We start from the raw sequence: 18,526 nt of genomic DNA on the forward strand, positions 1-18,526 counted from the left end.
AAATATGATTCTTGGTAGTAAACTTATGGACTGTACTGTATTAAAGGCTACAAAAGAACAAAGTAGATCTCCCCAAAAGAGCTTCCTCATTCATTATTAGTAAAAAAAATTTATAGTATAATTACAGTAGAAGATTGTACAACAAATATGTTTTGAGGTTTGAATACCTGGCTTGAGCTGAAAATGAGTCGGAACCAAAGTCTACACTGTAAGGAACTGTAAATAATTTTGTTGGTCTTACTAATGCATATTTTGTGTTTCTCTTTCAGTAGGAAAAGTGGACTAAAATAGAGTGCATTGAAAAGCTTAGTTACTTTAAAAACACTTGATTCATGGCTTCAGAATTATTATTAGTACAGTCTTTACAGGTATATAAAACATGCATGTGTCCTTTGTCTTTGACCAGGATTAAGAAGCACTATAAGATTAGCATTAGCATTATTGCACTATTAGCATTATATTAGAATACCTGCCACATTGGAAAATCCTATACCACAGCAGTCAGTTGTACACCAAACTATCCAAGCTTCATATGACAAAGGAAAACACATTCAAATTTGTTTACATTTACACACATTTGAGATGGGATGTGATCTATCACCCTATAATTTTTCATATGAATTTAGAAGAAGGATTTATTTTTCACGTGTACATTACAGCACTGTGAAATTTTTTTTTTTTTAACATATCCCAGCTTGTTAGGAAGTTGGGGTCAGAACACAGGGTCAGCCATGATACAGTGCCCCTGCAGAAGATAGGGTTAAGGGCCTTGCTCAAGGGTCCAACAGTGGCAGCTTGTCGGTTCTGGGGCTTGAACCCCTGACCTTCTGATCCGAAACCCAGAACTGGTGAGCCACCACTGCCTAACTGCTTTTAGTGAACTGCTCACTTCAGATCCATGTAATAGGGGATTTATCATGTCAATTCAAACTACAGTTTGTGAATTTATGTCTATAGTCAACTGTTTAATCTAATAGCACAATGCAATTTCCCTAATCATATTTGCAAATACATACTTTTTTTTTTGTCTGACATCTGTCTCTGTGGTTGGATTTTGTAGTTGGAAATGAAGCACCATGTAGCTATTTTCAGTTTTTCTATTGCCAAGCCTAACAAGAACATTTCTGTTTCTTATCATAGTACAAAGGCATTTGATATTACTTCTTCAGAACATATATGTTCTTCAGGCTTCTTACCTCTCTGGTCCTGATTAAATTGTTTCACACCATCATCGGGCCCCCCTGAAGTCTAGATTGTTCCATCAAAACCACTTTTCTCTGTGGTTTACTCCTAAGCTCCATGCAAGGAAAGCAACTGGTCAGTACCCAGAGCAGGGGTGTCCAATCTTATCCACAAAGGGCCGGTATAGGTGTAGGTTTTCATTCCAACCAAGCAGGAGCCACACCTGATTCTATCCATTTTAATCAGTCGATCTTGTGTTTAAATGTACTATCATGTGTGGCTCCTGCTTGTTAGGAATGAAAACCTGCACCCACACCAGCCTTTTTTGGATAAGATTGGACACCCCTGACCTAGAACATCTGTATAGGGAAACTGACCATGCTGTTTACCTCACCTACTCAGAGCACTTGCTTAAGAACAGTCCTAAATTTCATGTATAATGAATGGAACTGCTCACATAGCCAAAACTCTCTTCACGTTTATTAACATACTCACTCAAGCTGAGTTTGGAGGAGCACTCATGCTTTAATCAGCTCCTTTAAAGAGAAAATAAGCAAAACGCATCAGCATCTCCATACAGTCTTGTCTTCATACAAAAATGTGATGCAAACAAACTCTTACTGAGCCGAGCAGATGGGCTGGTTTGAGTATTTGTATAACTGCCAATCTCCCGAGATTTTCACACACAACAGTCTCCAGAGTTTACTCAGAATGGTGCAATAAAGAAACAACATCCAGTGAGTGGCAGGTCTGTGGACAGAAACACCTTGTTGATGAGAGCAGTCAACGGAGAATATATATACAGTTATACATGTACATACATACATACATACATACATACACATATACATATATATATATATACACACACACACACACACACACACACACACACACAGCAAAAAAAGAAATGTCCTGTCACATTCAACTGCTTTCATTTCCAGTAAATTTCTGAACATATGTAAATATTTGTATTAACATAAAAACATTCAACAACTGAGACATAAACTGAAAGAGTTTCACAGACATTTAATGAACAGAAATGGAATAATGAGTCCCTGAACAAAGGGGGGGTCAATATTAAAAGTAACAGTCAGTATCTGATGGCTTCCAGCTGCTTTAAGTAGTACAGTGCATCTCATCCTCATGGAGTGCACCAGATTTGTCAGTTCTTGCTTTGAGATGTTATTCCACTCTTCCACCAAGGCATTTGCAAGTTTTCGATCACTTGGATTCTGTGCCTCTCCACTCTTCCTCCAGACTCTGGGACCTTTATTTCCAAATGTAATGCAACACTGACTTTCATCTTCCCCGTGATTGTGGTTATGTACTGAACCAGACTGAGAGATTAAAGGCTCAGGAAACCTTTGCTTCGACTCTTCTCAGGTCGACATTTCTGTATTATAAATTCTTTATTCAAATATTTTCAGATACTGGATTTTTGGTTTGTATGAGCTATAAGCCATAATCATCAGGATTGAAACAAAAAAAGGCTTGAAATATTTCACTTTATGTGTAATAAATCTAATATATATGAAAGTTCCAGTTTTTGAATTAAATTATGGAAAAAAAATCAACTTTTCCATGATATTTTAATTTTTTGAGATGCACCTATATATATCGTTATGATGACAAATAGGGTTCGCTATGATTTTTTTTCTTTTTTGCTGACTATAGTTTCAACCATGATTAAAATTAATTCTCAAAGCAGGGTTTCCTAAAACATCATTTATAATTGCTAATAAGCTTCAAATTAGAACATTCAACCAACCAGCTTTTAGACCCAAGCTCTCTTAGGGTTAAACTCTAGCTTTTCTGTACAAACATGGCTCGCTTTGGCTGTAGATCACCATGGCTACCCTGCTCCGGTGCAGGTCAAGATGAATCTAACTGCACTAAGCATACAGTTCTGTGAGGTTTTTTTTTTTCCCCACCAAATGTTCTCTATTTTTGCATATTTGTCACAATAATGGTTTCAGATATTCCTGCAAAAAGACAAGAACATAAACAGTCTTCAAAAATTATCATTTCATTTATTGAAAGAAAAAGGTTACACAACCCCTATATCACCCATGTGAAAAAGTTATTGTTTCTTTAAACCTAATAACTTGTACCACCTTTAGCAGTAACAACAGTGACCATCACTGAAGTCTTATGACTAGCGAGATCAACCTGAAGATCATCGGTCGTCTACTTGACCTCTCTGCCACCATGGCACTGTGAATCATCAGATCCTCCTGTCAACTCTCTCCAGTCTAGGTTTCACTGTAACGACTCTGTGCTGTGTAGAATCCTATCTCTCGGTCAGATCCTTCAAGGTTCCATGGAGGGGAGAAGTATCTGAATCTCAGCAACACACAATAAATACTATTAACTTGTAAAATAAATCTGGAGATTGAGTCTCTCTCACAACCTTTTGTAATTCAGGAACCACACGTGGGGTCCGGACCCCTAGCTTGGGAAGCCTTGCGTTAAGTATTCAAAGGTAACCAGTTAGTTATGTTAGCTGCTTAATGCGCATGTTTATAACTTTATAAGAAGTCGTTTTTATATTATTGGACCATCATCGATTTTAGCTGAACTAAAGCATATCCACTGAGTGAAAACCTTTGCTAATAATAATAATAATAATAATATAAAGGTGTTCAGTAGGAGAAAACAATGAAATGAACATGGAATTTAATTTTGTTGATCAAATGTCAAATAAAATGGACATTTCTATAATAAAAGTGTCACCTGGAAACCACGACAGGAAATACAGGAATTTCCTATAATACACTCACCATGCACTTTAATAGGAAAGTGGATGGTACACCTTCTCATTCATGCAGTTATCTAATCAGCCAATCATGTGGCAGCAGCACAATGCATAAAATCATGCAGCTACAGGTCAAGAACTTCAGCTAATGTTCACATCAAACATCAGAATGAAGACAAAGTGCGACTTTAAGAGAGTTTACACAGAATGGTGCAAAAAACAAAACCTCGTGTGGGCAGAGGGTCTGCAGTTTGGAACATCATTATTGATGAGAGATCAGAGGAGAATGACAAGCCTGGTCTGAGCTGACAGGAAGGATATAGTAACTCATATAATCACTCTTTACAACCGTGGTGAGCAGAAACGCATCTCAGAGAGCACAAGAAGTCGACCGTTGTGGTGGATGAGCTACAACAGCAGAAGACCACATGGGGGTTCAGTCCTGTCAGAAGAGGAGACTCACCCACACTGGACAGCTGAAGATTAGAAATAAAGTCACCTGGACTTTTTACTCTTCTGAGATATCATGAGTATTGTGATTTTAAAAATCACAAAATCTTTTAAAATGTTAAAGCCTCTCTTTTATGGGATTTCTCTCCTTTTCAGTATTAAATATTTCAGATGATTTAATATCAATAAAAAAAATTGTAATGTAAAAAAAAAACCAAACAAAATCTTTTCACCCAAACAAACGACTAACTGTGAATAAATAAACAAGGATTTACCGTCTTCTATGGTTGGTTCTAGCATTGGTTTTGGCCGTGACCTGCAGTGCCTACTCGAGACTGAATTAGTTTTGGCCTTAAGTTAAGCAAAGCATCTGTAGTCCTGAGGAATTTACCTTTCATGGACCCAGGACACCCAGAGAGCAACTTTGCTCCAAATTTGAACTTGTGATCTCCTGATTGTTTTCTCTTGATTGAAATCTTCAGATCTTTTTGTTTGCACAGCAACAGTAGAGACTATCACCTGAAAATGATCGTTATGAAAGGTACAGAACATCTCAGGGACTAATAGACAAAAACTGCAGCGTTAGATGTTCATGTAGTAGACTTGCATGTCTATACACACCAAGCAGCTATGATTTATCTTTAGCCAACATTTGAATAAAAGAAATAATAATACAAAAAGACACCTAAGGCAATTTGATTCACGTTTACCTGTTTTTAATGAACCCTGATTATAGTTTTAAAAAGGAGAAACTAAAATACATTTCCTCATGATGTCAAGTTACATATCTTCTTTAGAGTGTTACACATAACTGCTGAGAGTATAAGCATATGTGCGGGTGAGGAAGAGATTAATACATGTACAGAAAAGAAAGAGACACCTTATACACAATAAAGAAACTTCTTCATTGTTCTACAGTCCACCAAAATGAAAAAAAAATTATATATATATATGTACACAAAAGATTAAAAAAAAAAAAAAAAAAGAAGAATATATTTAGATAAAAATAATGTGATAGCATAATGTTACCCCTCCCCTTTTTCTGGCTTTTTAATGATTAAAACCAGCGTACAAGGCAAGCTACAAAGCAAGGACTGTGTTTGCCATTACGAATTTGGAATACACTTTGCTGAAACTGAAATCTTTCAAGAAAGGGTACAAAATATCACTGTTTAAAAATAATAAATGACGACATGAATAGGTAGAATAAAAACAGCAATGTCTATACTGAAGATATGAAAAATATCTGAAATTCTTTTACAAGTATGAATAAGTAAGGCAGCTGTCAGGCAGAGCTGGTGTAATGCAGCGCTGATGAACTCCATCTAAAGCTTTTAAAAGAGAGAGAGAGAGAAATCAAGGGATAAAGCAAAAGGGGGAAAGCTGTGGCAAAGTTTTGCACTGCCATAGATTTGCTTACAGTATGTACTCAGCAATGGAAAGAAAAAAAAACAAAACAAAAAAAAATTACACATTTAAAATGTTTTAATCTGCCTCAGTTGTTATGTTCCACTGACTTAAGGGTGTAATATTGAACTTTTTTCGGATTTGACCCGGACCTGCTTTATTTCCTGAGGTCAGGGATTGCTCCTGCATGATCTCATCTACTCTACAGAACCTTCAATGCCATTAAACGCGGTTCTAACGAAAGCACTAGCTCATGTATGCGCCGAGGAGCGACAATTCAGTTCAACTTGAGTGAAATATCCCTGCCTTCACCTTGCATTCTGCTTCTGTGTATGATCGTGCATGTGTGGGAAATTTATCATAAAAATATCAATGCTTAAGGTACAATCACTTCCTGTCTTGTCTTTAATAACACTTTGTAAACCCTAATCATTCTCAGAAAAGCAATGTAGGATCCCTGTAATTACACATTTGAGGTCTTGCGCATATTTTAAATATTCTTATCTTTAAAAATAGAATTATCAAAACTATTCAAAGTTTTGAATATAGATTATCTGTATCAAATATATATAATGAATGTATGCAATATATGGGCTTTATTTTGATGTTCTTTCTCCTAAAAAAAATACAAGTCCAAGACAATACAGAAGTAAATGGTCTGCACTTATATAGCGCTTTTTTTTTTTTTTTTACCTCTGCGGTTCTACAAAGCACATACACTGTGTCTTATTCACCCATTCACACCCACACACACACCCACACACCCACACACCCACACACCCACACACACTAATGACAGCAGAGCTGCCACGCAAGGTGCTAGCCTGTCATGAGGAGCAACTTGGGGTTCAGTGTCTTGCCCAAGGACACTTCGGTATGTGGGCCGGCATTAGTGGACAACCCGCTCTACCACCTAAGCCACAGCCGCCCAAATCTGAGGTTGAGTCTTTTTCTGTTTAAATGTGGTGGGTTTTTTTTGTTTTGTTTTTAAAGAATAGGAAAGCAAATCTGCTTGTATAGAAAAAGGCACAATCTCACGTTTTAAATTCTTTCTGTAAAAGGCTTCATGGACCCATAGAGTCGAGGTTAGGACTTGCTGACGTGTGCCTGAGATTTTTGCTCACGAACCTGCTATTTTTCAAGAATTCTTTAGACAGGCATCAAGGACTTTGAAAACATGCTACAATCTTCTATTCACCACTCTCACCTGTAAGAGCAACTGCTCATTGTGCAGTACTGTCTCTTTCAGGGTCAAAATTGATTAAAAGGGGAGAACCAGTCATTATATACAAATCGTACTTGGTCGCAGGAATTAATGCCAAGCTTTAAAGAGGGTAGGTACGCTAAAATCTATGCTGCATCAGGGATGTATTTACATCTGGAGACATCAGTGAAAGTTCAAGTGGTCCCTTTAACTAACAGAAGCTGAGTGAATAGGACTGGGGACAGAGAGGTGCTCTGCTATGCCTCTGAAACTCTTTTGTGGACCCCACGAGCGTTATAAGGCAGTGTTTAGCAGTTAGTGTGTAGCATCAAGGTGTGAAGGCAGTGACTGTAAGGAGGTACTGTTTTGCGAGCAAAAAGGCTTCAGCAACTTGTACAGCAAAAACGTCCCTCCGAGGACCTGAGACTTCTTTAAGAACGTCATGCTGACAGAGGACTGTTCTTAACTTAATGTCTGGGAGGATAAAAAGCCATCGTTGAATGACAAGGTGTGACTTTACATGTCCAATTAGTCAGAAGCACTACAGCCCAGAGGTGGGAAAGGTCATCTCTCAATATCAGCTCCTTTACTCATTGCTCTATATAGCAGACTATGTTGACCATTTCAGGCACTTTGTTGTTTGTTAAACTGTGTTGGAAAGGCATCGATGCTCCTCCCTTTAATGTAAATAGCAGAGTCACTAAGGAGTTCCAAGGAAAAGAAACGTCCATTATAGTGCGTAATGGTCAGTTTATTCATGAAAATTTGATAGGCGTGGTTGAGAAATGGAGCAGACCAAGGGGGTGAGAAGGTCAAACGTGGGTGTGGGACTTTTTGAATCATCCTGCAGAGGAGGAGCAGTCAGTATCAGCCATTTGTAGTGTCTCAGCACCTTGAAGTCAGCATGCGTCAGGCATTCATGTGTGGAAAACCGCTGAGAGTTACTGCATATAGATTTAATTTTTCAGCCAATGGTTCTGAATGTGTGTAAGTCTGTATCCACAGCCAATAGCTAAGCACAGATCGGTGCCTATCATCTTACATATGACAGTATGCACAATTCTCTCCTCAGCACCCATTGTTTTCTAAAGATAATTGCGCTGTTGCTTTCTGAAGCTCGGAGCTCACTCTCCTCTTGCCCGAGCTCAGGGGTGCGGCCAAGTTCACAAGGCTTCTTCCCTCGTCGTTTGGCTGTACCCTTTGAGGTTGCGCTTCTCGGGCTGAGGGTTCCTCCTTTTCAGCACGGCTCTTTTTGTCTTCAGCCTCCTCGGTTTCTGCCTCCATTCGCTGGTCTTCACTCCAGCGGCGCTTGAAGCGCAGTTTCAGCGGGATGCACTGGGTGCCACTGGGGCTGCTGGGACTTCCCTCTCTGGGTTCAGCTTTGAGGCCTGGCAACGTCATGCCAACCCCAATGGCAATGCCACTAATAGCACCAGAAGGGGGTGCTGCTGGAGTCTTAAATACATCTTCCTCAAGATCATCCTCCTCATTGTCTATGATCCCATCAGGGCCGGGCAGAAGGGCAGATCCTCCGTTGCAGTGTGATGGGGCAAACACATCACAGTTGTCATCTTCTTCGCTTATATCAGTGACCTCTACTTCTTCCTCTGATTCTATGTCTGAGACAGGCTCAACCTGGAGGAGAGGAGGGTTGGAGTATTGAAAATATATACACATATACATAAACATTACATTATGTTTGACATGTATAAAGTGGTGAATATAATACGTAGTCTATTATATTCCACGTCAGACACACCTCCTGGTTGCAGAAACAGAATTTTTTTTCTAAAATGTAGTGTTGTTATCTTCAGAATCAGGAAAGCGATCATAAACACATTTGTTTTTACTGCATACTACTGAATTGGACACCTTTCCAAGCCAATAGAAGACGGCTGTTGTTACAGGCAATAAGGGGGAAAAACTGACATGAGAAGCTCCTCCTTCGCTGTCCCCGTTTCATCTCTAGCTAGTTAGCTAGGTAGCCACCTATTATATCAGTGAATTAACTAAGCTTGTTCACTTAGCTTGCTAGTTAGCTAACCTGCCTAATTCATACTTCTTTAACAAACCTACGTAGCTTGCCGAAAAATCTAAATCAAGAAACGAACTAGCTAACTCTGGATACTTAACTCAGGTTCTTACTGAGGAGCTGGACATGCTCGTTGTAAACATGAATCATTACGTCTTGAACATTCCCACAACATCGCGATCATTGAGACTTTTATTGTATGCCTTCAGTTCGTCTCTCGTACAAATGCTGTCCCAAACCAGTTTAGCCGAATAGCACTCACTGTCATTTAAACATTTTAGCTAACGTCACTCCAACTCCTAAATAAAATTATTGATAGACTGAGAGTCTGATTATAAAACGAGCAACGTCAGGATTATAGGCTGCCCAGATCTCTTTGCAACCAGGTTTGGCGTGCATCTCTTTTTGTTTACAAACACAGACGTAGTTTATACACCAGAGGTGGACAAATCATCTGTTCAGCAACCAAAGAAACAAACAAAAAGAATTCTCGGTGATGCAAAGCAGTGTCGTGTTGTGGAGTTTGCTATTCTCATGCACGTGAACCGAGGATGCGATCTGACTTCCACCTGCAGGTGGGCTAACGAATGACTTTATGAATTGTCCAATTGTGTTGACTACACGTTCTATTTATTTCACCCTAAGATATTAAGTAAATACCGACCTTGATCTTTGGTGGCCCTCCGGAGCCACTGTTGGCCAGTCCAGAAGGTGCAGAATTGGAACCCTGGCCTATGCCAGAGCCACTTTCACCCACAAACAAGCCCGTGGAGGCAGAACCAGAAGGAATGTGTCCTGCTGCTGAGGAGGGCGGGCCATCCCGGTGCTTTCGGCCCAGCGGTGGTGGCTGAAGCTTGAATTTAAAGGGTGAGGGGTGTGGCTCTTCAGGCTGCTGGTGGTGCAGTGGGTGAGCAGCGAAGTGTGTGCCCACTGGCGGCCCTGCCAGGCCCTTATCAGGACGCTGCGGCTGGGGTACAACAATACTGGGGTAGTGTGGGAAGGCACGTGGACTGAGGTGGTAGTTGTAGACACTCTGAGCATGTGCTTGCAGATAGCGCTTCATGTCTTCAGGGCTGAAGGAGAAGCGTGAGCCGGGCATGGGTGACGCCAGTGAGGGCGAGGGTGTATAGGGCAGGTGTGAGGTTGGTGTTGAAGTCATGGAGAGGGCAGGTGAGAGTTGCGGGGGCAGCAGGGCGCCACCAGGCAGAGGTGAGGCAGGGAAGGGTACAGGGCCAGGGGGAGGAACACCATACATGCGAAACAGAGAGTCGTGATTTAGCCGCGGATGGTGTGGCAGGAACAGAGATCTGAAGGCTCGCTCTGCTGGGCGCTCGTCACTGGCAGTGATGCCCACCTCCTCCAGCTCTGAGGCTACAGAGGTGCCGTCGCTGCAGTCGGACACAGACCCCCGCGCCGCCCTCCGGGCCACACTGGCAAACACTCCAGGACTGCGCAGCTCTTCACCATTCGGGGAGAGAACATCAGATGGAGTAGAAGGAGGGAAACGAAAGTGGGATCCAACACCTGATGGGATGGGTGGAGCACTCTGGGGCACACTGGAACCTGACAGGAAAACAGGAAAGAGAGAAAAGAAAATGAACATAAGAATGCAGACATACTCAGATATATAGATACATATAGCAAAGATCATATTAACAGTCAATTTTACCTGCAGACCCCATGTCAATGAACGGGTAGTTGACGAGCACAAGCTTGTTGAAATTAAACTTGTAGGTGAACCTTTTCCCTTTAGTCTTGTGCAGGATCCTTTTATTGTAGTAGTATCTGGGGGAATAAGGTTGGTATGGTTAAGCTTGTGTGATGGACGACAAAATTCAGTGAGATTGAATTTTAACTCGCTCAGCCAATAGATCCATAACAATCACCATCACACATTTGTTGCAAGACTTTGTGGTGGTGTACAGAAATCACAGAAACAATAAAAAAAAAAAAAATCATATTGAAGCATATTGATCTGTCTATTAAGAAGCGTATCATTTTCCTTTCCTCTGGTCTTCACAGTGCACAGGAGGTTGACTTTGTCCTTTTCCATGCTAAAATAAGCATTTTTACCTTTAACTCCACAATGCTGAAAAGATCTGATCAAGACTACCAGATGTTCATTCATTCATTTTTAGTAACTGCTTTCTCCTGGTCAGGGTCACAGTGTGAACCTTATATGTTCTCTGTTAATGTATGCACAATATTAGAGGGGTCAAATAATGTTCGTAATATGAGTTTGGAATAACACGAAGATTTTGCAAGATACAAAGAGTCAGAACAGAGTGCACACTAGGGGTGTGACGATACAGTGTATTGCATCATGTTGCGCAATTCGAGGCTCTCGATTCGATATATCGGCATACTGAACAATACATTCAACAGACTGCATAACAAAGTAGGATATTCGTTATAAAATACTGTTTATATTACATGAGGTGAAAAACATTTCAACTTAAATCCAGCACACACTCTATCCATCTCCAAACTCCTAAGCTTCTGTATTAGCTCGAGAAAAACAGCAATGGCTATGGTCAGCAGCAAGCAGGAAATGGAAGCTTCCCCCAAAATCATTAAGGTCTGGTGTAGAGGAACACACACACACACACAGGCAGCATTTCCCAGCTGATTCAATCTGGGCTAAAGAAATCGCAGTAGTGATTGGGAAGTTTATAACTGCAGATGAGAGACTCTACTCAGTATGGTGGAGAACGCAGGATTAAAAAATAGGGCCACGGAGAGCTACAGGTCTCAGAGAGCACAACTAGCTAAAAGCAGAATGTGAAATAACATGAATGTGAATCTGCTTCTGTGTCAGAACCGCCAGGACACACAAGAACAGTGGTATTTATCACATTAGTGTACACACGGCTACAGCACAACGAACACTGATCAATCCAACACAATCTAAATTGCTCTGCTCCTGCACAGCCTCACACATTTACATAGAAATGCCCCATCACTATATATGGCAAACAACTTCCTTTTAAAAAGGCCCAGTAGCTAGCTCGCAATACTGCTTATTGTGGTCTAATTTCCTCAAAACTGGGTGATTGTATAGCTGTGTATGTGCAATCTATTGCCCCAATGACCTTTATTAAACCTTAGATGGGTGGAAATCCCTCATTATAGTTGTCTTTTCCACTGCTGCATTTGGAAATGTAATGTAATGAAATGTAATTTAGTGTGTGCATTATGAATGCATGCTTGTTGGACTATCAAAAAGTAGGGTGAGTTTCTGACAGAAATCCACCAAAACTGCACTGGGTAAATGAAATGGACTGATGGTCCACTCATCACTCTCAGCAAAGACGTGCTTTAAAAACACGCTCCTCCCAAGACAAGGCCGCATGAGCCAAATCGTCAGGCAAGGCAGCATAACAATCCATCTTTAAATCCCCCTTTATAAGATTTTTACCATATGTTTTATCCGTCAACCGTATGCAGCTTGCTACAAGCACCAAAGACAATAATTACTCTGTCGATGATGCGGACAGTGAGCGGGATGCGAGCTCCGTGTAAATCAGTTTAGCCGCAATTACGCTTTCTTTTTTTATTACTACTGCTAAGGTTTTCCACTGATATAATTCTAAATATATTCACACACAAGAATAACTTCATAGATCACGTTCTACACACTAAACTACAAGACATGTCCAACAGTATGTGCACCCCTGACCATCACACACCATATGTGCTTCTTCCCCAAACACACAATTGTATAGAATGTCTCTGTATACTGTAACATTACAATTTCCCTTCAATGGAACTAAGAGGCCCAAACAAAGTGCACAAAGTGAGCTCCATGAAGACATGGTGTGTTATGGTTGGAAGAAGGTGGAAGAACTCGAGTGTCCTGCACAGAGTCCTGACCTCAACCCCACTGAACACTTTTGGGATGAACTGAAACTGGAGCCTCCTCACCCAAAATCAGTGCTACAACATTGTAGCTGAATGATCACAAATCCCCACAGCCAGGCCGTAAAATCTAGTGGAAAGCCTTCCCAGAAGAAAGTAAAATAACTTACTTATTACTTTATAACAGTAAAGAGGGAATAAATCTGGAATGGGATGTTCAACACCACATGAGTGAGTGTGATGGTCAGAGGTACTAGAGATGTCTATTAGCTTTACAGAGATCCTGCATTTAATCCAAAGATGCATGGTCTGCATTATAGTTTGGTTTGTATAAGGGTTAACCTGATCAAGACTTGATCTCAATTTTGGAATCTACAAAGATTTACAAGAGAGTAATAAAGACGATGGTCATGTGGGTTAAGGAGTTGATGTGTCAGAGTTTGAAGCATGCTGTGGGGAGGATCAAATCTGTCAAACACAACCCAATGTCAAAAGCAGTAAGAAATAAATCAGGTGAAAAAAGTTGAAGATAAATGTGACTGCAAGCAAGCAGATCAGAGTCTCCTGAGTCTATTATGCAGAGAGCTGGTGAGACAGTGAAAAGAACTAATTTTTTATAAAAGAACAATAATGTATCTAGCACAGGAAGTGTGTAGGCTTTATGTGTTAAGGAGAAAGCATGTATAGAGTGTAAGACATTAAAGTAGGACAGTCAGTGTGTGTGTGTGAGAGAGAGAGAGAGAGAGAGAGAGAGAGAGAGAGAGAGAGAGAGGTCACTCTGTGAATCTTCACATACTCTAACACCACTTAAGAGATTTTGACCCTAGAGATTTTGGGGTGGGGGGGAAGGGGGGTCCTTTTCGTGCATGCTGGTGTGATATGGATTATTACGGGATGGCAAGGACAGGTTCAATGGGTTTGAGTGGGCATTTGCTGTTGCCTTGGAGACAAACGCAAAGACATGACTAACATGCAGACAGACCGAAGGACTGCAGCACAGAGGGAGAACGGCAAATGAAGAAAAGCGACAAAACCAGAGGACAAAGAAAGAGCTATGAAAAGGCACAAATTTTGCTCTAAAGAGAAACACTTTCATTTGTGTTTTTTTTTTTTTTAAAAAACAATGAGTATAAGAGACTTATGAAATGTGTAAGTATCAGACATTGACCAAAGAGAGAAAACTTGAAAGAAAAATGAAGATTTGATGAGTTGAGTTTGTTTTGTATAATTCCATCATGTGTAAAAGTGACATTCTGTGAAACTGATGGGGATTTAGGTCAGCGTCAGGGTAACACCTGAGTGACTGAATGATTAAACGCATCAATATCGAGCAGCTCACAAGTCACTTGTTGTAGGTCTCAAGTCTTCACTTAACACCCAAAATCTTTAGCTACAGGTGTTTTAATAAACATATGGAAAAAGCACAAGATCTGTAGGAAAAACACTTCTGTGCAGTGTAGAGCGCACCACCTACTTCCTATTAAATATCACACTATAAACACTATGTTCTTCTGACCGACACACTGTCACCTGCCCGTTTCGGGTGAGTCTGACCCACTGTAGCCTCAGATTCCTGTTCCTGAAGGGAGATGAAGCCAATATGGTCTTCTGCTGTAGTAGCCTGTTCGCCTCGGGGTTTAATGTGCTGTTACATGGTTAACTCGTTTACCACGAAAATACTGCGACAAAATACACGCCTACCTTTTCTACTAATTTTACATTTTGCGGAGAGTTCCTTGGCCTTCATGGCTTGGGCTTTCGTCTGACAGCACTGAATTATAGGACCTTATATACAGGTGTGTGCCTTTCTAAATCATATCCAAATCATTTGAATTTGCCACAGATAGACTCCAGTCAAGTTCTAGAAACATCAAGATAAATGATGTAAACAGGAAGCACCTGAACTCAATCTGGATCTGAATATGTATCTAAATATATTTCAGTCTTTGATTTTTGTACCTCTTTATATTTATGGATTATGTGCAGATTAATATATATTTTAAAAAACGTAAATATAATCTGTTTAAAATGAAATCCATAACAATAATGTACAAAAACTGAAGAGGTCTGAATACTTTCTGAACCCACCAAGTATTTAACCTTATTTGAATATGATCTTACTGAATTTAGTAAAGCTAGAATACTGGTATAATTGGTTAACCCTAACATTACATATTAATTAGATAACAATCTCCTTTATTTGTGCATTTGGCTGCATCTTGTGGTGGAATATTTATTTATCCAGGAGTCTAAGCTGGGTTCAGCAAGTTCAGCATTTAAAAGCTCAATCCTAAATAGGAGTCTTATTCTGATTTAAATGCATATACATTTGGAGAAATTAGGATTGTAAAAAGTACCGGTACTTCGGTAGCAAGTCGGTACTAAAAAGAAAAAAAAGTTAACGGTACCCGATTTTCATAAGTACTGGCAGTACCAGGTCAAACTGGTACTGACGCGCTGCTGACAGGTGGTCAGTCGGGATCTTTTCATGGGGGCACCGTGCAACAAGAGGAGCCAAAGCAACAGCAGCTTCGCCGGTTACCATGGCTGCGTCTGAAACTGCATACTTACCTACTATATAAGTAGGCGAACTACATGTATTTCTCTCAGACGCTCGTTTTCCGCTTTTTGTGCTTTTACCGCTAAGTGTATAAAAGCCACGCCCCTAAAAATTTATGTGCCACTAAATTAACCGTGCTTTCAGGAAGAGCGGCTGCTTACCCGGAGTATGTATTCAAGCAGGTGAGTTTAAAATGATGGTAGCGGTTGCATATGAATGTTGTAGCATAGTTTAACTGGAATGTATTTTTGCAAGAACACGTCCTCATTTTTGTTTACTTAATGTTATCATACGCGCGTTTAACGCTAATATGGTCAGGTGTCCTTATGAACCATTTAATGCTTTAACTTTTATTGGGGTAAAATAAATGGGTAGACATGATTGGGTTTACTAATTTTGCACACCAGAGTCTTTTGATGACCGATATATCTGAAGTTTATGTGTTAGAAAATAACAGATGTGTGGCTAGCACTGTTTATGTCTTAATATCAGTCAGTCAGAAAAACATTTATACTCGTCTGGGTAACTCCTAGTAGCTTTAATAAAGATATACTAGAAGTATACAGAATGGCATTTTTAAAAATACATTTTATATTGATATTTAACTTTGTTTAATAAAATAATGTATTGTTTAATTAGCATGTTTTCGTGTTTTGCTTTGGTACCAAAATTGGTACCGAGTACCGTGGAATTTCACTGGTATTGGTACCGACTACTGAATTTCTGGTACCGTGACAACCCTAGGAGAAATACAGGACAATACAGTGTACAATGTCAAGAAAATGCATAATTGTTGATTTTCAATAAATTGATAAACAACAATAAACCTCCTTGGTTTTCAATACCGACAGAGAGACGGAACACATCAGAACAGAGACACTCGGTCCTCACCTGAGCGCTCGGCTGAGCTTGTCGTAGTTCATCTGAGGTTTGCACTTACGGGCACCCCACAGTCGAGCCACCTCGTCCGGGTCCTTGATGACGAACTCGCCGTAGTCGCCCTGCCAGGCAATGACATCGTGGTACTCCTCCTTCCTGAGCAGCTCCAGGATGAAATGCCACAGCTGGATCTGTCTGGAGCCCGGGCTTGACTCCGGCTTGTACGCCCATTCTGGGAAGGCAAACCCTGCACATCATGGACATGGAAATAATTAAACTGACATTTTGTCTCAAAACCACCAGTACTCCAAACCCTGGTTTCACCTTTCCATACTAAAAGATGGGAGACTTGGTGTAAATAATAAAATAACTAAATCCTAAAAATGCCCAAAACATCTGCAGAAATAGCAAATACTTCAACTACCTGTTTTATTTCAGTTTTCCTTTAGTGTTCATATATTTTTGACTAAAACTTACAGTCAGCAGAATTATCTTATTTATTTTAATATGCTGATCACAGCGTCCTTGAGGTAGCAGTCAAAACAGAACTTGAGCCCATATCACAGCATTTCATAAGAGTGTACACCTTCACATATCAACAGGACAGACTCAATAGTTACTGAGTGGAAGGTCATACTCTGGGAACTATCTGCATTTATGTAGTCTGGAAAGTAAAGGAAAAGTAACAGATTTCATTCTCACAGTCAAACACATTGTGTATCTACAGCAAGAACACCAACAGTGCAGCAGGGGAATACAGGAGACGTCTCTAAACCAACCGGCTGTTAATACCAACAGCACAAAAGCTGCAGTGGAACAGTCGAGTGGAATATTCTGTATAAGGGTTAATATTATATATCGCCTTCCCTGCGTGAGTGATGGCGATAAAGACTGGCCTGACTTCAACTCCAGAAACTTACATTCCACTAAAATGTTTCAGTCTCGGGTTTTACAGCGTCCCTGGCCAAACCAGATGTATTCAAACTTCTTCCACATGAGCCTCACGTCCAAGGTTTTGGACTATTTTTACCCAAAATATTTGGGTGGTTTTTCTAATAAATACAGTAATCTGATCATAACTATGAACTTAATAACTGATAGTTAAGTCATACACTACATGGCCAAAAGTATGTGGACACCTAAGTTATGAACATTCCATTCCTTAACCACAGCCATTAATATGGAGATGTTCCCCCTTTGCTGTTATTATGAAGCTCCACTCCTTCTTCTGGGAAGGCTTTCCACTAGATTTTGGGGTGTGGCTGTGAGGATTTGTGTTCATTCAGCTACAAGAGCATTAGTGAGGTTGAGGTCAGGTACTGATGTTGGATGAGGAGGCTCCAGTTCCAGTTCATCCCAAAAGTGGGGATGAGGTCAGGATTCTGTGCAGGACACTCGAGTTCTTCCACCTTCTTCCAACCTTAACACACCAAGTCTTCATGGAGCTCGCTTTGTGCACTTTGTGTCATGCTGGAACAGGTTTGGGGTCTCTTAGTTCCAGTGAAGGGAAATTGTAATGCTACAGCATACAGACACATTACGATACAATTGTGAGCTTCTGACTTTATGGTAACCATTTGGGGAAGAAGTCCACGTACTTTTGGCCATATAGTGCACACTGATAGTTTATATTTCAAATTAACTAACTAAATGTCTATTTTTTTTTCCCACACTGACACATGTTATGTGACACACAACAGACACTTGTGAAGTATTTTGAAGTAATGAGCTACAGGTGGGTAATTACTCAACAGGAGAGTTTGGGGGGGTGGGGGGTGGGGGTATTAAAAGAGATTAAAACAGTGTGCTGTTGCTCTTTCTGCTGCCAGGGGCTCATATGGAAACGCAGACTGAAGGCTTGATGTGACGCTTAAGTTATGCATCTGGTGTGATTCCAGGCTTACAAAGATGTTCCGCAAAAAGTGGATTTCAGAAATAATTATTCATGATCAGTCTCGTCAGCTGATGACAATCTCTACTGGCACCCACATTCTTAACAGTTTAAAACCGGTTCTGAAACTTTTGTAACTAAAGCCCCCACAAGCCTCCCCCATCATGTGGACACCCCCCCACCCTCTCCCCATATTGGAGGAGACCGGGTATAATGATTATCTATTCTATATGAAATCAAATCAGTTTTGATAGATAGATTTTTTTTGTCCTTTTTTTCCCCCATTTCTTTTCATAACTTTTATG

The 18,526-nt window shown here is 40.3% G+C and overlaps 1 protein-coding gene across 2 annotated transcripts in view; it reads right to left on the reverse strand.

The window, feature by feature from the left end:
* Positions 1-3,314: 3,314 nt before the first annotated feature.
* Positions 3,315-18,526, reverse strand: part of erf (Ets2 repressor factor) — a 42,278-nt gene continuing 27,066 nt past the window's right edge. The window contains exons 2-5 of one of the 2 annotated variants that reach the window (XM_053637579.1): positions 16,343-16,562; positions 10,703-10,818; positions 9,698-10,596; positions 3,315-8,636 (exon numbers count right to left, since the gene is read on the reverse strand). In XM_053637579.1, coding sequence (XP_053493554.1) covers positions 8,070-8,636; positions 9,698-10,596; positions 10,703-10,818; positions 16,343-16,562 — 1,802 coding nt within the window. In that variant the 3' untranslated portion in view covers positions 3,315-8,069. Of the gene's footprint in view, positions 8,637-9,697; positions 10,597-10,702; positions 10,819-16,342; positions 16,578-18,526 lie in introns of both variants that reach the window. The other variant, XM_053637578.1, reaches the window with a different exon arrangement.

This window comes from Ictalurus furcatus, chromosome 12, assembly GCF_023375685.1.
Source record: "Ictalurus furcatus strain D&B chromosome 12, Billie_1.0, whole genome shotgun sequence".
NCBI classification, from domain to species: Eukaryota; Metazoa; Chordata; class Actinopteri; order Siluriformes; family Ictaluridae; genus Ictalurus; species Ictalurus furcatus.